The 25890-nt window shown below is 45.6% G+C and overlaps 1 protein-coding gene across 1 annotated transcript in view; it reads left to right on the forward strand.

Moving 5' to 3' along the window:
• Positions 1-25890, forward strand: part of LOC119180611 (mitogen-activated protein kinase kinase kinase 1) — a 138734-nt gene that overhangs the window by 93027 nt on the left and 19817 nt on the right. Inside the window, exons 12-17 of the mRNA XM_075874979.1 lie at positions 6536-6627; positions 9019-9224; positions 11381-11614; positions 13110-13325; positions 17583-17958; positions 19678-19787. Of these exons, the coding sequence (XP_075731094.1) occupies positions 6536-6627; positions 9019-9224; positions 11381-11614; positions 13110-13325; positions 17583-17958; positions 19678-19787 (1234 nt within the window). The remainder of the gene's footprint in view (positions 1-6535; positions 6628-9018; positions 9225-11380; positions 11615-13109; positions 13326-17582; positions 17959-19677; positions 19788-25890) is intronic.

Raw genomic sequence — 25890 nt, forward strand, 5'->3', positions numbered from 1 at the left:
TCTTTCCAACGCATTAGATAAATCTTGTCACCACGTTATCACTAGAAGTTTCTTGGCGCAGATTCGTCGGCTCGAAGCAGCAGGTTATCCACAAAAGCTGCTCACATCGGTAGCGGAAGTAATTTACAGAAAAAAGAAGAAAAGCTGCCAGGAAAATGTCCAGCAGGCAAGCATGGAAACCGGTCGAGGCAAGAAGATTTCGGTTATACCATACATGCATAATATTTCACATCGTCTCAGAAAAATAGGGCAACAGTGCGGCGTTCGAGTGGTTTTTTCAGCACCTCACAAATTGTCATATCTTTCGCGTGTCACCTGTCCTGTTAAAAAAAGGAAACACCAGTGCACTACCAAGCATCGTAATGAATTTCTAGAATGTTCACATAATGTCATTTATCGCATTCCACTTTCATGTGGGTGTTGTTATATAGGCCAAACTGGAAGGTGTCTAAATGACCGCCTCCGAGAGCACAAGAATAATGTGCGCAACGCCAAAGAAGGTTTTTTGGCCATTCATTGCAGTTCCTGCGGTTGCACACCCCTGTTTGAAGAAACAACAATCATCGGTAGACATCAGGACATGCGTACTCGTGAAATCATTGAAGCCGCTCATATCGCAAAAGAAGGGTCGCTATGCATCAGCATGGCTTCCATCGGGTTATCGGCCAAAGAATTATCTTTTTTAGAAGAGCGCGTGTAACAATAACATGGAAGTATCCTTGTCATGGTGTAATTTCTTCAGTTTTCTTGTTTCTGTTATATTTTTTTTTTTTTCCGTATATATTTCGCTTCTGTGTTAATAAAAATTCAGTTGCTAGTCAGCGCTTGTCTGTGTCCCCTCTTTAGTATTCCCGTCTTGTGTTCGCGCTGTACGTTTTTCATTAACGAAAGAACGTTCGCCGAAATCGCGCCAAAAAGCCATAGTGGCTAGAGCTAAAACTGACCGTAAATTGGATTGTGGTCAGTTTCGGTGTCAACTGATTTGTTGTGTGCATGTTTATTTTACGTGAATTGTGAGTGTGCTCAACGCCTCCTAGATTTCTTGTGCCTGCCGGATGAGCGCGAAATGGCGGTCATCTATGGTGGCGCTGCCTACGTAGGGGTAAGGTCTTTGTTTGTACTTGGCCTTCGAGACCGGCAATTTTGAAGTTTGTTACTTATTTTAGAGGATGCCTTGTATTAAAAAAATTGTTTGTTGAATGACAGCGTCACTTACGTAAAGTTAATTATAATTACGTTTACGCCTTTTTAGAACTTTTTACGTTATTTTTATTGCATATAAGCTCTGAAAACGTAAAAACCTATTTGAAGACACTCCTACTTCAGTGGCGTTACCACTGTAGTTCCGACGACCGCCGCTTCCCAAGTGACCGCCGATAATCCGGCAGGCACGAGAGATCCAGGAGGCGTTGGTGGGCTAAGGGGAATTTTGAGTGTGGTAAAGGGTGTTTGCTGTGCCACAAAGGGCTCGCGTTTTTATCTCCCAATTCCATTCACGTTGTATGCGCTCCCAAGATAATCGTGACGTAATTGGCGAGCCTGTGCCAGTATTTTTGTATCTTTTGGCCCAGTCACCTATCGTCGGGATTTGCGAGGATTGATTAGAAGTTAGCAGCCGTGGCCAGGAACTAAAGTCTTTTTCACATGCCAAAGATTTTGCCGCAACAGCGGAACTGCAACCATCGCACGAGCCCAAAATTGGTTTTGAGAGCGTCTGCCAGACGCTCTACTTCGCCAAAGTTCGAAAAATTCGCTCTCGGCAAAGCGTCTGACCAATGGGGTAGCAGTGGCGGGGTAGGGCACGTGATGGAAGGGGCGGAATCGAGAAGCTGGCGCGCGCGCCGTGAGGAACTCAACGCTTTAACTTGTTAGCGCTAGCCAACACTTGCCATCAGGGCGGCGGGCATCGCGCAAAAGCGGCGCTCGCATGTCAATGATTGATTGATATGTGGGGTTTAACGCCCCAAATCCACCATATGATTATGAGAGACGCCGTAGTGGAGGGCTCCAGAAATTTCGACCACCTGGGATTTATTGACGTGCACCCAAATCAGAGCACACGGGCCTACAGCATTCTTGCCTCCATCGAAAATGCAGCCGCCGAAGCCGGGATTTGATCCCGCGACGTGCGGGTCAGCAGCCGAGTACCTTAGCCACTAGACTGCGCTCGCATGTCAAAAGCGGCGCATGTGAAACGAACTCGCGTTCGCGCCTCCTGCTGCCTCTCAGTCGCTCGCATGTGGAACAGGCCTTTTAAAGGGATCCTGCAAAACTTCTTGAACATGGTCATAAACACTGCCGATCGGTAGTAGTAAAGTCCCTAGGTTTTTCCCTAAAAAATCTAGAGACTTTAGGAAGTAGGGACTCTTGAGAACACGCGAGCGTGGCCCGCGGGGGTGGAAGTACTGCGCCATGCCTGAACGGCAATTTGCACGTGCAACGCCAAATTTAGTCGAGAGTTTTATAATCGGCCGAGCAACACGCGTGGGCTACACAAAGGACGCACCCGCGTCCATATAAAATTCCGTGTCCATATCAAGCGCCGTATTTTGGATCATGCATGAACCTTGCGCCACGTGAGCACAATGCATAATTTTCGTTAAGGTAGCGTTTGTGTGCATATCTCATTAAGCGACTCTATATACGTTTTAACAGCAAAGCTGTTAGGCAATTGTTATAAGGACGGCAGTGGTGTTGTAAAAAACTCGCCGCACCATTGCCTAGCAACCGCTGTGCTCGGCGTTCGGTCGGCAACGGGGCAATGAAAATCAGTGTCACTGGCAAAGCGATAACTGCATTAGCAACAATTTGTAATTTTGATGCCACACGCGCTTCTTTCTATTTTTGTTGCCGCATCAATACGTGTGTCACGCTGCTTTGCGCAAACCGCGCCTGAATGGCTGGAGACCATATAAATAATCTTATAGGACCTTCCGATGAGATGCGTATAGAACGCGCACATTACGGTTTGTTCGGGAACTTACGCGGCCGCTAGCGATAACGAATCTTCGACGGCATACGCATAAATGCTGACGCACTTTGCTGCCTTGCAAATTATCGGCAGCTGACGCTCTATGTTCGCTTCAGCGGGTACTAGGTTAGCCCAAATGGAACACTCGATTGATTTGCAGGGTTTAACGTCCCAAAACTACGATATGATTATGAGAGACGCCGTATAGTGGAGGGCTCCGGAAATTTTGACTACCTGGAGTTTTTTAACGTGCACCCAAATTTAAGCACACGGTCCTACAACATTTCCGCCTCCATCGGAAAATGCAGCCGGGATTCGATCCCACGACGTGCGGGTCAGCAGCCGAGTACCTTAGCAGACCCACACGCTGGGCCAAATAGTTCACTCATGAAAACAGTTGTTGCTGCCTTCGTCGATATCACGACCCCGTGACTATACGAAGGCTGGCAGATCTATTGGATCCGACATCGCGACACTCACAAATACAAAACGCTGGTGTAAAATAGTAAGTACGTCCGCTCCAGGGAGAAATGTACTCATCGCACAATCTCTTCCCGTTGAAAGCGCACCGCGTAGAAAGGTTTACGAGCCGTGCGCTGATGCTTGCCGACATCGTGCACGCCAGCTATCGCAACTACGCCCTTGGTCAGATTCAAAGTTTACGGCTGCTGCTCGAGCGACCCCCCCTTTCACCCGCGTCTTTTCATGCTCCTTCTGGACGGGCGGCGTGTTTTCCTCTCTGCTTGAACACGCGGTAGGATGCTACCGCGTGCGCCCCCCGAGTGACTCAGATCGGCCGGCTCGTTTAATCTCTGCTTGAGCAGCGCTTATCACCCCGGTTGCGCAAATTTACGCGCGGGTCGAACTTACGATGCACGGGGATTGATACCAACCTATAGTTTACACGGAACATGGCGACGACGGCGAAAACCCGTCGATTGTCCATAATATCCCTAGCCTAATTAAAAAAAAAAGTCACACTTTCGCCAAAAGGGCGAAGGCGCCGTTTCTTCGTGTTGAGAGCGCATCCCGTAAAAGCTCCCGCCTGTTTGTCTTCGCTCATGAAATAAGCGCGCGCGCAGACGACCTTGGCCGGAAAGAGAGAATGTTTGCTCCGTAGAAAGAGGAGGCTAGCGCATCCTTCATCGTGTGTGTGTGTGTGTGTGTGTGTGTGTGTGTGTGTGTGTGTGTGTGTGTGTGTGTGTGTGTGTGTGTGTGTACACACACACACACGTGAATGAAGGCGGCGACGATGACGATGATGAGGGCAAAACCCAGCCAAGACTGTCCAATATAATTGCCATTTCAATAAAAATTCACAAATTCACTTAATTACCCAGCAATGGCACGACGAGCGCATCCCAACTTCTTCGAGGTTCTTATGTTGGCTGTGGCACTTCAATGACCGAAACATATTTTTTTTACATTTATTTTTCTAGAGCCCTATGGGTTTAGTGTGTAGATGACTTTTATTATATGGTAGCTCATTTCTAGTCTCGAGTTGCTGTTCAGTTGGATGCGATGTCTTGATCACATTTTGAACATTGCAACATTTTAACATTAATTTTTTTTATTCGTCTGAGGTCTAGTAGTTGTCAGGATGGCCGCTTATGCTTTTTCTTTTAGTTGCTGCACTTTCACCTTTGATCTTGTAAGAATCTAAATTTCGAGTAAGTTTGGTCGCTTGATCAGCATTGCTTGCATAGTGAAAACCTCTGAATTTTTTCGTATTTACCAGAAAGCAAAAGTTGTAATTAACAGTGATGCGTGGCGCGAGAAATCTGCTCCAAAACCAAATTTCATGCTCCTAAACACACTTTTGCTGCTCCAAAACTTCCTCTTTACTGCTCCGTCACTGCTGCAGAACCCCATTATTCCTGCTCCCAAAGCTGTTTCATAATACTGAAACCCGGCCCGAAATTCACAATAAATTATCATATTCAACTGAAAATTGCTTTTGTTTCTCTCTACAAATGATGGAAGACACTCAAAAATCACTTGTAGGAGGCTATCTGTCAGCCATTGAACGATTTGCACATGGTGCGCTCGGTCGTACAGGAACCGCCGCGGGAGGCCGCAACTTGTCCACGCTTGCGATCACACCAAAAAATGACGTATTCAAAGAACAAAGAAAACAGTGCTCGAGGTCACAAGGCACGTGTCACGTTTTTTTTTCCCCCTGCCATCCGTCCCTGCTTAGCTTCCAGCGCTTTGCTTGGGTCGAAAGAATAGATAATCGTTTGCAGTGTGTGACAAATCTTTGTAAATACGCTCGGACTGAACAGATTCTTAAAATTTTTGCAGCGTCGAATTCGTGGGGCAATAAGTTCTTGTAGTGAATCCATTCCATGGTTACTTGAAAAAGTGTTTCAGGGCCTCTTTAAAGAGACCAATAACTGCCCTGAACATGAAATGGGATGACTGCATGGATAGAAAAATTGTCCCGCGTAGTGACTCAAACCAACCCTATTTTTCTTGTGAGAAGTGGAGTTCTATTTTTATTTATTCATTGAAAATTGCGACAATAGTCTGTGGCACCACCCGGTGGCGGAAACTTCAATCATCCGAGCTGCCCTGTCACATAATCGTAAACTAGTGTACGCGCTCAACAATTTTCCTGTTAGTATTGAAATATTGTTTGCTTCTTCATAGTAAAAGCTATTACTCGATAAAAATGTACTTGTAGGCTTGCATTAGTAGTGCACAATAAAGTGGCGCTGCCTTCACATGATGCAATGATCCCGTGCTCACCAGCACGTCTTGAGCAACTTTTTTTACATGCTCATGAAACCGCGTACGCAGTTTCCAGGTCGCCAAGATTTTGGAGTGACATGGTTCTTTTACCTAAACTTTGTCTCAGAAATGACGCGCAGTGATGATTTCGATGGCTTCAGATGATTTCGATGGCAAGTCAGATGACGTTATACGTCACTATAAATGCATTGCCAGGTGATACAGCTGTGTTCTCTTTCAGTCCATCAGACAATGGTTGCATGCTTATTGTCACCAAAGAGCACAACTCATTCATTTAGCACCAGGCTTTCATCTGGCTTAACTGGTTTTTGTTATATGGAAAATTATTTGGGAAGCAGCAATGACAGCTGGTCATATCTGTCTAGGTATTAATATATTCATCATTAAAAGATAGGTTGATGAGGCATATTTTGTGATATAATATATGGGGCTTCTAGGCTTATTTAGATACTTTGAGACGTTCAATCTAATTTGCCACTGCATTGCCTGCAGTTAAGAATCACTAAAAAGTGGCGCTGAAAGTTGAGCAGTAGTGTATACGCCACTTTGCACTCATGTGTGCGCTAAAGCGTCAGTATGCTTGCCATGTAACTAGCCATGCAACTTGTAGATAAAACATGCCTTAGGGTACAAGATATCCTATTACTTGGCAACATGAACACAATCATAGACGTTATGATATTTTATGCTCACACTCATCTGGAGATCCATCCCACTTCATACACGATGCATGTTCAAATAAGCAAGGTAATAACACAGTTTTTTTGTATCTGTGTGTTTTTTTTTTGAAGTGGCATTGTGTTATTTCAGGAGAAGCCGTCAGCTGAGCCTGGCAACCCTTGCAGAATTAGCACGTGGGCAGGCAGGAGCGTTGTCTGTTGGAAGCCTCACACAATACCCAGGTGAGCTCCTGCACTTTGCATCTACCTTTCATCTGTGGCGTTTAATTTTATTAGACTGTGCATTGAATGCCATCTTATACCGTATATACTCGTGTAAGGGCCGCACTTTTTTTTCGAAAATTTTGCTAGGTGCGGCCCTTACACGAATCAGGCCGATTTAGTACAGGCAGTACAGGCCAAAGGTCTGTACTGTTTATGCAACAGTAGCAGAGTGCAAGAGTCACAAATGACATGCCAGAAATGTTTTTATTCGGATTCCATTTCGCTGTCCTCGTTCTCGGAGGAGCTCGCCTCGGCGTCCGCGTCTTCCCAGAGACGGTCATCTTCGGTGCCGTTCATGGAGTTCGAAATTCCCGTTACCTTGAAGCTTTTAGCAACTACTTCTACTGACATGGCACGCCACGCATTCAAAATCCATTCACACACCTGTTGGAGCGACGCCCGCTTCAGCCGTCCTGTAGGGGTCTTCTCGTGGACGCCTCCAGCCATCCATTCAGAGTAACATCGGCGAAATTCCACTTTGAATGGTCTGTTGACGCATACGTCGAGCGGCTGCAGCACACTCGTCAGGCCACCGGGAATGACGGCCAAGTCCGTACGAGTTGCGGCAACTCGGTTCTTGACGCGGTCGGTCAAGTGGCCCCTAAAGCTGTCCAAAACAAGGAGGGCTTTCCGTTGTAACAGCCCTCCAGGTCTGTTTGCCCAGACGGTCTTAATCCAGTCAACGACCAGTTCCTCGGACATCCAGCCCTTCTCTTGCGCACGTACGACGATTCCCTGAGGGAACTTCTCTTTTGGGAGAGTCTTCCTTTTAAATACGACGTACGGCGGAAGCCTCCTGCCGTCTGCCGTGATGCACAACATCACAGTGCACCTTTGGCGTTCTGCACCAGTCGTGCGCACAGACACACTTTTCGCACCTTTTAAATCCACTGTGGTGCTTTCCGGTGCATCGAACCACACAGGTGTCTGGTCCGCATTCCCAATTTGGGACAGGTCGTATTCATGCTCCCTCCTGAGAGCATTCACGAAGCGATGAAACTTAATGACGTGGTCTTCGTACTCGCGCGGCAGTTTTTGGCAAATCGTCGTTCGGCGCCGAATAGAAAGCTGGTTACGGTTCATAAACCGCGTAGCCCAGCCCCGACTTGCCTTGAATTGTGCCGGGGGTATTTCCATGTGGCGAGCGATGCTGAGGGCTTTGACGCGTATCATGTCAGTCGATACGGCGTAGCCGTCCCTTCGTGTGTCGACGACGTAGTTGACGAGCTCGCTTTCGAGTTGCGGGTACTTGCACTTTTTCCCGCGAAACGCCTTTCGGCTCCTGTTAGTAGCGGCGAGGGCATCTTTCTGATTCATCCAGTAACGCACGCGCTTCTCATCGACGTCGTACTTTCGTCCAGCTTCCCGCTTCCCGTGCTCCTCGGCATAGTCAATCACTTGCAGCTTAAATGCTGCAGTGAATGATCTCAGATGCCGGCCCATCGTCCGTCACGTGCGCTGGCTTCTGCAGGGTTCACTACAACCAACAAAGTGACACCGACGACACCGATCTGAAGTCGCGCTGCCAACGTATCGACACGATGCTAGGAACGATGCCAACAAAGAGGCCGCACAAGGCAAATATGGCGGCGCGCTGTCAACAGCGTGGTCGGCGCGTCGGCGGAAGTAGAATAAAAGCGGAAAAGCGTGCAGCGCCATCTGGCTGTAAATGAACTAACTACACTTTTCTGGCGGGACATTTTGAACTTTTGTTTTTTTTTTTTCGAAATATCCGCTTTCAAAGTTGGGGTGCGGCCCTTACACGAGGGCGGCCCTTACACGAGTATATACGGTATGCTTGCACCCAAGTAGAACACATTTTATGTTCACCAATGCAGTGATTCTGCTGAAGCTAGTACAGCCAAACCTCTATTTAACAGTAACAGACCACCTGGGGTTCTTTTAACACGTTAAAGAGCCCCAGGTGGTCGAAATTTCCGGAGCCCTCCACTACGGCTCTTTCATAATCATATGGTGGTTTTGGGACGTTAAACCCCACATATCAATCAATTAGGTACCGCGATGTACTAGGTACCGCGGCTACGGGAGGTGGCTGGTTCGAATCCCACCGCCGGCACCCACCGGTTTAAGAAGCATGGGTACAGGCATCCCCCTTACTCGACGCCCGGTTGTCACAGGGGTCGTAATGCCTGGAAGTGATGTGTGTGAAGTCCCGCCTTGCATTGCAAGGCGCGACTTCACACGCACCACTGGTCGAAATGTGCCCTGGTCGAAATGTGCCTCGATATAAGTGTTAGTGGTTGTCCTCGTGGCTGTCCTATATGTGTTACTGCGACATTTCTTTGATTCCTCTTCTTGAGAGCTCTGTGCCTGTGTTGTTTCTCACAGCTCCAAATGGCCTGGGTGCCGACTTCCTTCTGGACGTGGTGCTGTCTGAAGGCAAGCAGAGCCCTTCGTGGCAGGGTCTCCTCAGCCAGCTGCTGGTGCTGGGGCGGTTGGTTGAGGAGTTTCCACACTTGCTCGCCTCACCCATGGCCAACACAGGCACTATCAACGCCGAGTCACTGGTCGCCATCGACCTGGCTGTCCGCGCAGTGCGTCCCTGAGTTGTTATTCTTCACTAACGGTCTTTGAAGGGTCTGACGACCAATTCTTATGACACCTGTTCTCTTTAGTGCGACAGAAATGCCGGTCACTCTATATTTTTGGAGAGGTAATGTGAAAAATTTTGTCACACAATTGATTAGTATATTTTAAACCTTTCGTTGAGGTGACTGTAGAGTAATATACACACAGCACATGTTGAAAACTGTGATTTGCTGTGCATTCACCACCTGTAAGCATGCAACTCTTTTCACTTCATCAGCAGTACCGAAAAGAGTGAAGTAGATAGATACTAATAAACTTACTCTAAATTTGAGCACTAATTATGGTGCACATGTAAGCAAAGTGTGTACAGAAAAGTGAACGGCTTCAAATCCAGCTTCACGGCTCTTCTGCTAGGCAAAGCGAGATGCAATTTTTTTTTCTTAACCTTAAATGTGATTTAAAATTGGAAGTTCTACTCTGATCATGAAAAGAATGCTTGGATCTGTCACCATACCTCATGGTTTTTTCACTTCCATCAGAATATCTAATGACACTTTCTGGCCAGTTGTCGGTCTCATTAATCTAGGTTTCTAATTAAGGGTATGCTTGTATAAATGCTTACAGTTAAGCTTGTGTAAATGTTCAAGCACTTTGAATATTTGGAGGAATATTAACATATTTGAATTTGCTTCGATTCAAATTTAAATTATTGGAAATTTGTAAGTATTCAAAATGAATTAATAGGTGTATATTAATCCAAATGTAACCCTCCTGTAAAATTGTTGCACTGAAGTAAAGAAATGCTATACCATGAATACAACTTTCCAATAAATCTGCACTGCCGCAAAGCTTCACTTTAGTGTTAAATTAACATATAACTCTCACAGTGAGTCCTTCTTTTCTAACTTTAAACTATGGCTGTGCTGACTTATGTGCTTTAAGTATTGTCAGATTTATAAATTTTAAAACTTGACATATTTTACAGGTTATCACTTACTTTCGAAAGTCAAATCCTGCTACTATTCAATGTTGCTTCCTCTTCCCTTTGAACCAAAAATAATAATATTTACACATTTTTTGTTTGAATATAAAAAGAAAATGTGCAGGTCAGTTAGGTTATAACAAAAATGGAAATTTTTCTTTAAAACATGTGATATATATTATTAAAAAATATTTGAACCAAACTGTTATTTGCTTCGATTTATATTCAAACCTAAAATTTACTATTCGTACAAGCCTACTAACAATCAATAATAATGATAATTTTATTTGCATGCCAGTGGCCATTCCCGTGATGCAGTAAGATTTGGAAAGGACATGATTTTTTTTCATGAGTAGTTTGCCCCATAGCATTGTGCATGTTAACTACAAAGCAAAGGAGTGCAAAGGCCCTGCTCCTGAATCTGATAATGCATTATGTGTGCGCGTGTGTATGTGAACATGCACGCACACACACTCAGCTGCTTTATGTTCCAATGTCGTCACTTTAAAGTAAACTTATGCAAAACATTACAAGTCTTGGTCATAGAAAAAGCAAAGTCGCTGGGCTAAAACTCGAAGGAAAAGAAAGAAACACGAGCAGAAACAGTGAATTTCCTATGCTCCATAATGGAAAATGATTGGTAAAGTACAAAGAGGGTAGAAGAGCAGTAGTATTGACTAGAGAGCAACATATTTGCTCAGCGCAAGACTACGAGTAGTTACGACTCAACTACAGAAGAAGAGACAAGAACAAAAAGAGCGCTGCTTCTTTATGTAGTTACGTCGTAACTACTCGTAGTCTTGCGCTGTGCAAATATGTTGATTCCTAATCACCAACTAGCCCAAGACTAGAGAGCAAACAACTGCAGCTGTTAATATAATGGTGCCAGCTGCACCGCATGGCTGCAAGATTAGGTGGGTGCTCCGGAAACAGTAGGGAGTCTCTTTAGGAGTTTGGCAGTGTGCGTCGGTGGAGGACGACACTGCGGGTCGTTTTCCATGAATTCCCCGTGGTGAGCTTGTCATGATGTAAAAGCAGTGATTAAATGTACAAGTGTTTGGTTTGCACAACCGCGTGATTGTCTCCATCTGCTTCGAGAGCGGGCTCTTCAGACCCTCGCAAAAGTAATCCACGTTTGAATCAAAGATCAAACTCAAACTAACTGAAACTCTACGACAGGTGGGGCACAGTCACGTGACTGTGATTCGCCAGGGACGTCACCTGCTAGCCGGCCTGGCTCGCCTGTGCGGCCGCTGCCCCACGTCGGTGGCCCGCATCTGGAACGGTGTGTCAGCTCTACAGGGACCACAGCGTGCCCAAGTGGTGCGACTCGTGGGTGCAGCGTTGCAGGAGGCTCGCAGAAGCCGTCTTTTCTTGTGTGCAACACGCTCTCCGTCCGTTGAGAGGCAGCAGGTACGTTAACTGGCCAATGTTTACCACACACCATGATAAAAGGCATGTAAATAAAATAAAAAAAGCGGTACGAGCGGAGAGACAGCTGCAGTGCTATGAAAGCTGAATTGGGTTGGGAATTGCTTTCTTTACGCAGGAAAAAACTGCGTTTGAAGTTTTTCTTTTCTGTTTTTCATGGGCGGACTGGGATTGACCGTCATAACTATTTCAGTGAACCCAGCTACATATCTAGTCGACATGACCACCGACGCAAAGTGAAAGAGTATCGAGCAAGAACGACCATGTTTTATAATTCCTTTTTTGTGATGACTATTAGAGATTGGAACCAGCTGCAAGACGAGCAAGTGTGCTGTATAAACGAAGAATTGTTTTATTCCAGTCTGTAACCCCCCTGCTGTAACGCCTTTTTGAGCAAAGCGGGGCACTCACTGAATAAAAAAAAAAAAAATAACCAATCATATTTCAGATGTTGTTCTTCGAGCTGAAGGAATTGTGTCTCGTGCACCTGGAAAAGAGCAATGCAGTTGAACCTCTTTTTAAGAGACACGCACTGGGCAGCAATTTTTGTCTTTAATATGAGGTGTCTTACAAGCAGAATACAACGTGTCCATTTTCTTATCAACCCCTATTTCACTGAAGGAACACTGGTGTCTCTTATACCCATTTATCTCTTACATAATTGTCTCTCATGAAGGGGTTTAAGTGAATGAAGTTTTTCAGTGTGAAACTCGCAATAATAGAATCCAGCATTTATAAAATCAGTTTGAATTCGTGTGTATTTACAGGAAGGCTTCCAAGAGCCATTTGCCATAGGCACAACCTTCCTAACACCATAGCTTCAAAGAGTGATAACTAATATTTTAAGCATCGTCTAGCAACACATTTGTTAAGATAATTCTACATACCCTACCTATCAAATTGTTCTTTTCATTTTCTTTGTTGTTAATTTTGTGCAATGGTATATTACATAATTTTTTGGAGTAACCACATTATGGTACATTCATTTTGAAATTATATGCTGTTTGTATTTAAATGCATAAAATTTTAATGTAAAACGAGTTGTAATTGTCCTAAGTGTAATTTTTTTGCGTAGTTTTTCTGTATATCATCTAACATTATGTTAATTTGCAATATTGTATATACCTCTGTAACTTTTTTCTTGTTCTTATTTTTTATACATATTTATACCCATTTCTTCTGTTTTCAAGTTACTGTACACATTCTGAAGATTTCATCGTATTAACCTCCTTACACAATATTTTTAGGAGCCTGTAAGGTACTTTTCAATACGAGTAAAATAAAGAGGGCATGCATTTGAAGGCTGCAGTGTTCTTTATCGTTTGGTCTTTAAGCATAGCTTTGTGTAGAAAAATAAGGAATTACAGGATAAGCCTTGCAAATGCAGGCATGGTGTTGTTGGAGAGCACTAGAAGGTTCTCCAATTCGTTACTGGCCATAACCAGGTTGATGGTAATACACCGACATTGAATTGCAGGAGGAGCACCTTGTCCGTGAGCAGCTGCTTCACACCAAGAAGAACTGGGCGAGCAAGGATGATGAGGAAGAAGAAAGCTGTAATGGCCAGAGACCAGCTACGCTGGCCAACAGCCCATCGCGTTCCACCGCCACCTTCCAACTGCCACCTCCTACCATCGACCCGGCCTTGTTTGGCCAACTGGTCCAAGGAGATGCTTCCGCACCCACTAGCGAGGCAAGTCACTTGGACTATAAGTTTCTTCTTTTAAAGTGTCGGATCATTTCAAATGCGGAGGGCTTTAGGAGACCGGGCTGTCATATCCTGTGATGTGCTGTCATCACTTGGCTTAATAAGACATTAAAGAACAAAACAATTTTTGTGTATTAGTAAAGTATGATTTCACAATCACGAAACGACCACTCTTACCGTGACACAACAATTAGTAAGCGAGAAAACACACCCTAAAAATGCGAGTCGAAACACCACCTTGAGGTTCCTGCACCAAGCGCCATGACGTTATAGATTTTGAAGGTGTATACTGAGCCCTAAGTAGTCGACCGATTTTTCGGACTCCTAAAATTTTGACTTCAAAAATGCGCCGTAAGGGTTCCCATAGGCTTATGCATTTTTTCGACTGACTTTTCAGACAAACACGTCCCCGAAAGTTGGATTTTTCGAACTAAAATGCTTGTTTTGAGCTGTGACATGAACCTGTAAAAATGCCACCATGTTGGACTTTCCGCCGGCTTGACTAACTTGGTGGCTCGGTTTTAAAATGGCTTTTCTGCCTCTGAGATTGGAAAACGCACATCATATTTTAAGTTTCAGAGGCCTTGTCTGCTTTAGAAAACGCAGCACGGTAACATTTTTCCGTTTTCGGTCAGCACAGTGGTCAGCACTATCGTCATTGCACCGTACCAGGAGGAGGCAGAGTGAAGATTCGTTTATTTATTGTCGCAGCAGTTGCAGCTTGCCAGCTTGTTTCAGTCACCATTTAGCGCATGTTATGTCGGGTCGGATCGAGACGTTGTGTGCTTCGCGGCGGCTATCTGCGGCATCCAATTTTGTGTGCTCGAACTCAACGCCATGGCTCTGCCATCTGTACCATCCCGAGAGCCAGGTGGTGCAAAGCATGGGAACTATACAACCATGACGCTGAAGAATAAAGCTGCAATTATCAAGTTAATAGGGAGTGGACGGTCACAGCTTGATGTCGCCAAAGAAGACCACCTATCGAAGCAAACAGTATCCGGCTATGTCAAAAACCAAATGAAGACTTTGACAGCGTTCCAGAATTCATACAAGAGCCAGAAAAATGACCGCAAGGGGAGTGTTGGCAAAGAACCTGCCCGTGTAGGAAGATTTGTTGAAGGAAAAAGCGGACTCGTTCGCACTCAAAATTGGCATTAGAGAGATACTGAACAAAATTAATGAAACTGACAAAGTTTCTAAATTCCACTCGGAAGATGCCAGTTTTCTGATAAACGGCATTTATTTATAGTATTTTTGAACAGTTGGTTGTATTTTTGATGGATTGTGAGCGCGCGGCGGCTGCTCGCGAGAACAAGCAGTGACGTCGGAACTCACCGAGGCGCATGCAGGATGCATGTGTTCCTGTGCTCCTCTTCCTTTTCTCCACCTCTCCTCTCATCCCACTCTTTTGCTTCCACAAAACTGCTGGCTCTTTGCCCCAGCCGGAAGCATTGTTCGCTGCTGTTGCTGTTCATACTAGTTCTGGGAACCGAAGTGGAAGATAAGCGATTCGAGAGACTCTGGCGATGGCTGGCATTGTTGGCTTGCCAGTTTCCTGTGAGTTTGGCATCACCCAACGTCACATCCTCTAGTTCACCATGCTGCCGCTAGACGCGACAGTTTGTGCACAACGCATTCAATTTGTTATTTTCCCATAGTTTATGCTTGGAATTAAGGTTGTCTCTAGTGACTTCAGGATCCAATCCATCGATTTGGCTGAAAATATTGGGGGCAAATAGTTTGTTCAGTATCCCTTTAAGGATTTTAAATTCACTGATGGATGGCTTTGCGACTTCTAGAAGAGGAATAGAATTCCATTAAAAAATGTGCGCGGTGAAAGCAGGGTGGTCGACCAGACTCTCGTGTCCGATTACTGTGTCATGAAGTTAAAATCCTTGCTTAAAGAATACGTTCCTTCGGACGTCTTCAACTGCGCTGAGACGGAACTGTGTTTTAAGATGCTCCCGGACCATACGCTAGCATTTCAGGGAGAATCATGCTTCGGCGGGACGTTTAGCAAGAAGCGCTCAACAGTAATGGTAGGTGCCAACGCCACGCCACCAGTACAAAAAAAAAAAAAAACTGCCTCTTTTTGAAATTGGGAAGGCGAGAAATCCTAGGTGTTTTAGGGCAGTCAAGACCCTCCCTGTGGGCTATGACAGTAATGCAGTCTTTATTTGAAAAATACCTACGCAAGCTTGACCGCTAGCTTGTGCAGCAAGGCAGGAAAGTAACCGAACCTCGAGGCCATTCGGCTGGAATTTTCATCGCCTAACATCACAAGCATGCCCCAGCCAATAGATCAAGGCGTGATCCGAAACATCAAAACACACTACTGTGCCCGCCTTGCTCAGCCGCACCATCTTGTGCCTTGACAATGGGAAGGTCTACAAGGTCGACATTCTGGCCGCTGCCCATATGTTGGCCGAAGCTTAAAAGGCGGTGAGAGCAGACACTATTGTACATTGCTTTAGGTATGCCGGGTTTGTTGCTTGTAAAGAGCCCGAGGCGGATGACCTGGACGTAGGCGACCCGGACGGCACCGATGGCAGGGTGGACCAAATGCGCAACTTGCGCAGTGGTGGAGTGGATGTGCCTGCCACGATGAAATTTAAGGACTTTGCTCGTGCGGACAATGTCATTGTTTCGTGCGCGGAGCCCACAAACGAAGAAATTCTTAGCCAGGTTGTGCCGCAGTTGGAGAGCGGTTCAGATGATGACAACAGAGATCGCCACTGCGGTGATGCTTTTGTCCAGCATTTATGGTGACGATGTCACCTTGGCACAAATACGGGCGAACCAAATTGCTTCCAAGCGTAGTATGAGGCAAGGCAGAATCATCGACTTTTTTAAGCCTGCCTGATACAATAAAGTCAATATTTTTGACAAAAACAAATTTTTCGGACTGTTTGCGGACTTTTTTTCGGTCCTTGCTGGTCCGAAAAATAGTCTGCGACTGTGCACAAGACAAGCACGAACAACTGCCACACTTCTTCCCTAGTCATGTGTCAGCACATGGATGATGACGATGACGATCGCCTGCAGCCGTCGGCAGCAGAGATCGCACCCGCGGTGACGCGTTTGTCGAGCATTTACGGTGACGATGTCACCTTGGCACAAATACGAGTGAACCAAATTGCTTTCATGCGTAGTATGAGGCAAGGCAGAATAATGGACTTTTTTAAGCCTGTCTGATGCAAAAGTTTACACTTCTGACAAAAACGAATTTTTTGGACTTCGATTTTTCTTACTTTTTTGGTCCCCACCAGGTCCGAAAAATCGGTCGACGAATGTAGAATCAACAAAAATGAAGTACATTGTAATCTGTGGGTGTCATCAACTTAGCATACGAAATTTTACAAATTTCATCAAGCCAACGCCATGGAAATACATTTTGAAATTTCCTACATCGTGCGTGGAGAATTCGGCATGAAATTTAAAAATGAAAGTTTGACTTTTATCTTCTCTTTTAATAACAAACTTATGATAGTAAGACATATGACAACAAAGTTCACAGAGTGGAGTTTGTCAATCTCAACCAAGTCATTGTTCCTCTTTAGTGCCCCTTTAACAATGCCGGTGTAGAATATTGAGTGGGGACTCGTGCCCTAGAGAAGTCTTCTTCCCCTCGTTCTTCAAGCGCCTTGACGATAACTTATTGTCATAAAAACACTTATTGTCATAAAAACAAACAAACTAGTGTGTCTGGCATAACACAGACAAAACCACGTATAAAACTTAAAAAAAGATGAAGCAAGCATGAAATAGAAAAAGAAAATAATGAAAATAGCAAGGAAGAAATAACGAGCGAGGAAGAAATAAATTGCATTAAAGAGTGAAGAAAGACAGAAAAATGAAAAATGAGTAAAAGAAAGAGAGGAGAAAAGAAAAAGAAAAGCGAAGAGAAACAAAGGAGGCTGCCCAGATTCGCACTTCCTTCAGGCTTGGCACCCCCAGCGCAAAGCTGCTTTATTCTTTTTTCCCATTTCGCACTAGTCCAAGCCGAGTGCTTTTGATGCAAAACATGACCGCGCACTAGAACACAGTTTACAACCATCAAACTTTCCCTTTGCCTTCAGACTCGGTCCTACTTTATAACTGTTTTTCTGATAACGAGGATCTCCTCTCTACCACATGGACACAAAAGAACAGTCAGCATAGTTGGATAGCGAATGAGGGCATTTGATCGCCTTGCTAGGCTCATTGGTCACACAGGACCATTGGTTGCATCTTTTGCAGACCAAAGCGACTGACAAATCCCTGCCAGAAGATAAAGGCAAATTACCCACGCCAGAGAAGCTTGCTGACAGCCAACACTCATCGGGTCGGTCGTCCTGGTCTTCAGAGGCATCGTCCTCCGAGAAAAAGGTCATCGTCATGACAGAGAAGCTGACGGGACCTGCGGTACCACCTCAACGAGCCCCGCGGAGCAGGCCCAACTTCCTACCGCTCCGGCGGCTGGCGTGTTCGCTGACGTCCCTGGGCCAGGGCCACCAGTCCTCGGCACAGACAACACCAGGAAGCGCAGTTACCTCGCCGGTGTCTTTCAGTCGAGAAATTGCAGCGCTGCCAGCAGCCAGAGCCTCATCTAAGAAGGGGGAGGTCATTAACCAAGGTGAGCCCTACCTGCATGCACAATTAATTATGCAAAATAAAAAACATCATTTCAGTGCAAAGAGGACAAACTCATGAGAGGCAAGGGCATGTTGCCTCTCATGTGTTTGTCTTTTTTTAGCACTAAATTAGGATGCCGTTAAGTATTCACCAACTCACCAATCAACAAGTTCTTATAATGCACAACCTAGTTGCTTCAGATATCATGACACTGATTTAATGAATGCAAGTCATTTATTTATGAATAACTGAGCATTTTGAATCTCGTTGTCAATGCAGTCAATGTAAGAAACAAGAGAATTAAAGGATGGGGTAGAGCACTGGCTGATTAAAGAGACATTTAACAGAGAAATGATTGTCCCCTAATTAGTAGCAAATTTACCCTTTCACGATTCGAAAATAGCCTCGCTTACCACTAGATGATGGTGGGTAAGCGAAAAAAATGCACAAAAACAAACTGCGAGTGGTGACGCCACTTTCAAATCCTCGTGCCAAACGTCTAATGTCATATGTTTCGACTGCATCTGCTAGGCCTTATGTAGCTCCTAACCAGTAAGAATTAAAGACATTGTTCTTCGAGGTGGCCGTAGACATTACGTAGGAAGTTCCAGAAAACGCCATCGAACCAGTGTTGCCAAAACACACAAGTTGCACTTTGACATCCACTACATTACGTGTGGCGGTGAAGTGCGAGATTTGAAAATGGAACTTTTATCTCGATTTTCCCCGGCTCTTTGAAACACATGCATCACGGGCTTTTTGGGGCAAAAAAAGTTTGTGTTTTCACTCGCAACTTTTTTAAAAGCCTGTTTCATTTACTACGAACTTCGGCATACAGAGAATGGATGCCGCGTGATGCTCAGGTTCGTTATAAGCGGGCTCGACTGTATACCGGGTGTTTAAAAAATCTGTCAAACAGTGTTTAAGAATGAGCAAAAAACGTTATTCGCTCACTGTGTTTACAGTTGCTTTTTTTATGGTGGCAGGCATCTTAAGAAGGTTCAAAACATCATTTGGAACAGTAATTAGGAAAGTCAATTTAATTAACTTTCTATATAATGGAGTTAAGCAGCTAAATGGGAGAATAATTCTTCATGCGAAGAACCGATTGCCGCTTTGAGATTTCGGAAAAGCGGTGTCTAGAAGTAGCTGCAAATTCATAAAATTCTTCTCAATTCTGTGGCGAAACCGAAACTCGAAAGAGCACAACTGAAATAAGAGAATGTTATATCAACCGTCAACCGAGTTTGTTGTGTGGGAGTGTGGGTTGCGCTCGCAATTAGAGCACGCATGATACACGTATGTTAACGAGCGGAGAAGAACTGCACCCCTGTAACCGCCATTTTGAACAGTGGCAGCCTTTGAACATCCAAATAGTGTCTTCGACCTTATTAAGATACGCTATTAAAATAAGAGCAAATAGCATCTTTTGCTGATTTTTGAACAATATTGGACACATTTCTTGAAACACCCTGTATATCTCACGCTACTCCCCCTGCCTTATGTAACCCAACCCAGGGCCCTTAAGGGATAATTAATGATGATGATGATGATGAGGGGCTAGCACTCAAATGCTTGTGCGTAGCTGATGTTCACAGAGTGGTACACTACTGTAATTTTTCGGTCTAAATTTCGTAATTGCTATGTTATGTTTCATTCTGATATAATTCATCTTGATTAATACGTTATTTTTTCTCTCTTTTTTTATATTGTAATATAGGACCCCCCATGGTATCAACAAGGGGCTGCGATGGCAAGACAGTGCACCTTGAAGAATCAGCTTCTGAAGACGATGCCCAAGACAATGAATTCATCATCTTCAAGTCTGTGGTGAGTCTTGCATCCCTTTAGTTGGGACCCAGCTTCAAAAGACTGTTTTCCTTGTTTAACTTGTTTCACTGTCGCAGCGTTACAGGTTAGGACTCTTTCACGAACATTTATTATTGGTATGTCTCGTTTAGGTGTAAATATAGCTTAAGCGTATTCTCATTGTTCATAGTGAATGACTAACAATAGCAGCTACAGCTTCTTAACAAGTTGATGAGGGTAATAAAAAAAGGCATTTTTCTTCGGAGTCGTCGTGTTGAGCATGTTCATGCGTCCATGATGACAAGAAGTTATAGCACCTGTTGCTCGACGTTTCCAGGTACACCACATGTGCATTGTGTTGAATGTGAGCTCCATTTACTGGATCGTGATTTAATTCTCTCATTCCAGAAGTATTACACCTATGACTACACCTATGGTCATCAAGAACCCAATATTACACGCAATAAAAGCACCTCAGTGCTACATAATAGATGCCAGCATCTATAACGTAGACTTTTACCCACTAAATGCTAGATTTTATCCTGTTCTTAATATTTAGTTAAGGGTATTAACCAAGTTAAAAGCAGTAGCCATAGCCCACAAATGGCAACAACTCCTACATTCATTTCAAGAGCAGAGCTCTTTAAGGGACACTAAAGAAGAACATTGATTTGGCTTGGATTGACAAAATATACTCTGAAGACTAAAATTCCGTATGTTTCACTACAAGTTCATTGTTAGCAGAGAAAATCAAGGTTTAAAATTTCTTTTTTAAATTTCCCGCCATAATATCTGCAGGTGACGTAGAACATTTCGAAATGTATTTTCGGCATTATCATGGTGGTGGCTCGATGAAATTTTCTGAATCTTCTTCTATGGCACTCACAGATTACAATGCACTTCATTTTTATTCATTGGAAGCTACGTAGGACCCAGTAGACGCCTTTAAAATTTCTTACGTCACAGTGTTTGGTGCGAGAATCTCAAGATGGCGTAGCCACCCGCATTTTCTTTTCGAGCGTTTTATCGCTTACGGAGCGTGGCATCACAGTAAGAGTGGTGTTTTTGGGATTGTGAAATTGTACTTTACTAATACGCATAAAATCATTTTGCTTTTTAGTGTCCCTTTAAGGGGAGACGCGGGTCGAAAAGTCGCGTTTTTTTTCCAAATTTCACCTTTTCTGTTTTTTGTTGCTTTATCATCTTTATACATTATATTTTGACATCTGAAAATATCACAGCGAAATAAGCATCAGAAGTCAGTGAAAAACGCGTCTGAGTGAGCGGCAGTGACGCGCGGCATCACGAAATTTACACAAAACGGGCTGCTGTTCGCGTGCTCGCGGGGCCGCGAAGAGAGCTGTCCGCCATATTGCGGCCGCTGGCTCGTGTAGAGTTGTCCTTACTCTCCACGATCCCGGTTCTTGAAGTCTCGTACGTTCACGAAAAATCTAAAAAAAAAGCAACAAAAACAGTCTTTTCCCGCCGTTTCAAACCGCGCGCCACTAACGCAGGGCCGCCATTGGCTGACAGCACCCGTGTTTTCTTGCCGTAGTTCGCTTCACTGTTTTCCGGAGTTATTTTTCGCTGTTTTCGTGCCATGGCAAGCCCGAAAAAGGCCGTTGCCGACCATCGGAAATACAGAAGTAAGAACAAGTTCAGAGGGAAGCGGCGGAGGACGTACAAGAAAGCCACCGCCAACGAAAATGTCCGCGACGGGCCAGCGGCCGGTAGGCCTAACATCGACCACGGCAACGTCGACCATGGCAACTGCGACGACGAGATCAACGCTGCAGTGAATTTTGTGAGTGCATCGCAGAAAAAGATCGCGTTATTCGAAAACGACGTCAGGCCGAATGCCGATCGTGCCGAAAGCGTAGTGCTGTGCGAGTTGGGTGCATTGACGGCCGTCGTCGCAGGCGCGGCATGCCCCGTTTGTCACGAGAGTAAACTCGCAGTTCGGGCACCGAATAAAAAGCGGAAAGGCCTTTCGGCGTTTCTGGAGCTACACTGCGAGAATGCGGAGTGCTCGGAGAGCATCCTTTCGTCCGCGTACTCGTCGAAGCGGGTCGCGTCAGATGGCGGCCGCGGTGCAAGCAGAAGCTACGACAGCGGGAGTTCGCGTGACGCCTTTGCCGTGAACCTGAAAGTGGTGCTTGCAGCGCGTGCCGTCGGTATCGGGCATGAGCAACTTTCACGATTTTGTGCAGTAGTTGGATTGCCAAACCCTATGCACCATAAGACCTTCCATGCTATCGGCAAAAAGATTCACAGTGCGGCAGTGAAGGCTGTCTGTGAAAACATGCAAAGGGCACGCAGCGTCACCAAAGAGGTGGCTGGTAACAGTGACGTGCCAGTCATGTTTGACGGCACATGGCAAAAAAGAGGCCACAAAAGCCACAATGGTGTGGGAACTGTAGTGTCCTTGGACACTGGTTTGTGCCTGGACTATGAAGTGCTTTCCAACTTCTGCCTGGCGTGCAGTTTGCATAACGACATGGGAGGCGATGAAGAAACATGGCAGGCGTTTCATCATCCCGTTTGTGAGAAGAATTGCGACTGTTCTTCGCATGCCATGGAGGCCGAAGCTGCAGTGCGCATTTGGCAGAGGACTGTGGACTATGAGACACCCCTGCGGTTCACCATCTTCCTAAGCGATGGAGACAGCAAGGCCTACAACGGGGTCTGTGATGCCAACGTGTACCCTGACACTCCAATTGAAAAAGAGGAGTGCACCAACCACGTGGCGAAACGTCTGGGCACCGGCCTGCGGAAGCTGCCAACGCCACTTCCACGAGGGGAGAAGCTGAAGGAGACCACCATCCAGAAGCTTCAAACTTACTTTCAGGTGGCCATTGTGAACAATCGGGGAAATGTCCACAAGATGTACACTGCCATATGGGCCTCATGTTTGCACTCGTGCTCAACAGACGGTGCTGGAAGTCACAAGTTCTGTCCTGCAGGCCCAGACTCGTGGTGCAAGCACCGACGTGCTGAGGCGCAGGGCCAGCCTGCACCGTGCCACACCCCCCTCCTGACCAAGGCCCAGGGTTTGGCAGTCCTCCCAATCTACAAGCGTCTCACAGATGCGAAGCTGCTTGCCCGGTGCCTCCACGGCAAGACACAGAACGCGGCCGAGTCCCTGAACAGCAAAATATGGCTGCTGTGTCCAAAGACCCGGTTTGCTTCCCGGACTGCTGTGGAAACAGCCACAGCCATTGCAGTCCTGTGGTTCAACCGGGGCCACGCGAGCTTTGAAAAGGTGCTGGAAGAGCTTGGGGTGCTTCCTTCGGAGGCCCTGGTTACCCTCAGCGACCGCCGAGACAGCATGCGCATGCACAAGATGAATGTGCGTCAGACCGCTGAGGCGAGGGCACACCGTCGCAGTGCAGCCAAGAGGGCCCGGGTGGAAGAGTCCTGCCGCACCAGCCGGGAAGGGAAAACCTACGGTGCTGGAGAGTTTTAGACAACTGATATTCCCTCTGGACATGTGTGTATGTGTTCAGCACAAGTTTCGTGCTACTGCGTTTTTCATTTTTGTAAATACAGACTTTCAAACTTTCAAACGCGTTTTTCTCATTTCGCAATTTTGGCCAATTTGCATTTTTTGCGGGAAGTGTTTCGGGCACTTAGAATGGTCATACGACGACGAAATTTGGCACACACATTGAGGAGAGTGCGTAGGGTGCCGATATCTACTTGAATCAGCACAACCTATCAGCTGTAAATATCTATTAATAAATTTAATGGTGGTCGAGTGGAAAAAAAAGGGTACTTTGCTACACAGATGTTTTTTTCATAGTTTCAAAGTTGGAGCACAATTTCTAGCTAGATATCGGCACTCTATGGCTAATAGGGAGCAAAAGGAGCCATTGAACAACTCTCTGCATGAACATTTAGTATGCGCGAAAGTTCCCGGAAAACTTATCAAGTTTCACCATTACTTGAAACACAACTCCCAAACTATTGCACTTATGTAAAAACTGATTACAGATTTGGAATCAGGAGGAAAAACTGCATCAGTGGTCCAATTTCTGAAGCTCTAAGTTGAATAACAAAAAAAAAGTGCTTTCGAGGAGCGTCTCCCCTTAAGCTTTTCGTTGCACTGGGTAGTGCATACAGGAATTATCATCATGGGCCTGTGCGCGCCTGAATCGTTCTCTTCAACTTCTGCTTCACCTCCAAAACACAAACACCGATTTCCCCAGCATGTACGCTGGAATACAAAAAAATATGATGGGCAAGTCTGTTGCGTGACTGAAATTCACGGAGCACCATGCAGGACTAGTCACAGGACTGAAATCGCGTAACATCACTGAGCTAGTCACACGACTAAAAATCGCGTAACATCACGTAATAAGTCAAATGACTAAAATCACACTACATTTCATAATAACTAGTCACGTAACTATAAATCACAGAACATCTAGTCACATGACGAGAATCGCGTGACAACCCACATGCCTAAAAATCACGTAGCATTTCGTCACATTGCATATTCCTGCCAAAAACTATGTAACAGCTAGCCACGTGACTAAAATCATGCCATGTAACAGAAGTCACATGATATGTCTAACATAGTCTAGCGATACTTGGTACTACTACTAGCAAAACTTGGGTAGTTCGAACACTAGCTCTGCTGATGGTTCGAGCCTTGCGTCATTAGTGCAAGCTTCACACTTTTTTGATCTTGATAAAAAGAAATAGGAACGCTATGAAGTCAACAATTGGTTTTGTTGATACCCTTTTGTTTGTGTGTAATGCACACCCTTTTTTGTTTGGTTTGGTTTTATTTTAGTACTTACAGTACCCATTGGAAGCGTTATCGAGTAGCTGATAGGGAGGGCACTAAATATTTATACGAATTCATACGCCATCCATTACCCTTTTCTTTTCCCGTTCCCCTCCCTACGTGTAGAATAGCAGACTAGAGCATACTATCGCTCTGGCTGACCTCTGTTTTTCTGCCTATAAAGCTCTCTCTCTCTCTATAGTATATATACGAAATCAGGTGGAAGATAAAGCAGTATAAAATTATGGTGACCCCTGCTGACTGCAGCGGACGATCACCGCGGGTTCTCGCTTAGTGAGCCACAGGGCCGCTACTCCGTTTACTCGCGTGTAGCGCACCGCTCCGCGTGCGCTCAACTAATAAGGCGTTTAGCGCAGCGCGGCAAAAAGACAGTGTTCTAATGCAAAAGTACACAACACTTTATTGCCTCTGGCGGCACCCCGAACAAACAGTACAACGTCCGCTCCTGGGACGCGGGTAGCAAAGGCACCCGCACGCGGACGTTCACAATAAGGGGGAAACCGCAAGCACGTCGCAGCTGGCAATGGCGAGCTTTGACACGCCGATCGGGAAAAGGTCCCTCGCGGCTATGCTGCGCACTCTCACGATGGCCAATGGGCCTGGTCGCGAGGGTTAGGGCAAACCTCGTACGCGTAGGCCTACGGCAAGTGCAGCTCGTTGTGGTACGACTACTTCAAGCACTAGGCACCGCTCTGGGCTTAGCGTACGCTACCAAAGCCAGCACTCAAGTAAACACGCCTGCCGGGGTGCCCAAGGCTAGCCCGGGCAAGCTATAGTCTGCGATTCTCAAAGGGGACGCGGACGAAGGAAAACACGTGCTTACCCGGCGCCGACCACGCAGCAAGAGAGCGCTCCCTCGGCGCGCGCTTACCGCGTGCCGTGCCCGCACGTGGCGCCATCTATCGCCACGTGGTTTTAGCAGAGCAGGAAAGCAAAAGGGTGTGGCCGTGTGGCGGAATGCCCGCGAAATGGTCGCAGGCGCACCTCAGATCCCCACAAAATAAAACTAATACATCCAGCAATGTGTATGTTAGACATCACAAACAAAACACTGCAATTAATGAACATAATAAAATTTGTATAGTAACATATACAGCAAAAGCATGTTTACTAAAACTCAAAAGAAACTAAAAACTATTCTAATTAGGCAAAGCTCAAATTAGCAGGCGGGCATTATAAAGAACCACATCGTGCCACACTGTGCGGGCAGTACCTAAAAAAGCCATTTCTAGACTCATCACGAATTAGGTGCTACTACACATTTGTGACAGGTGATTCCGTAAACTGGGTTCATGGAGCTTTGACACCGAG

This window comes from Rhipicephalus microplus, chromosome 10, assembly GCF_043290135.1.
Source record: "Rhipicephalus microplus isolate Deutch F79 chromosome 10, USDA_Rmic, whole genome shotgun sequence".
Classification (NCBI taxonomy): Eukaryota; Metazoa; Arthropoda; class Arachnida; order Ixodida; family Ixodidae; genus Rhipicephalus; species Rhipicephalus microplus.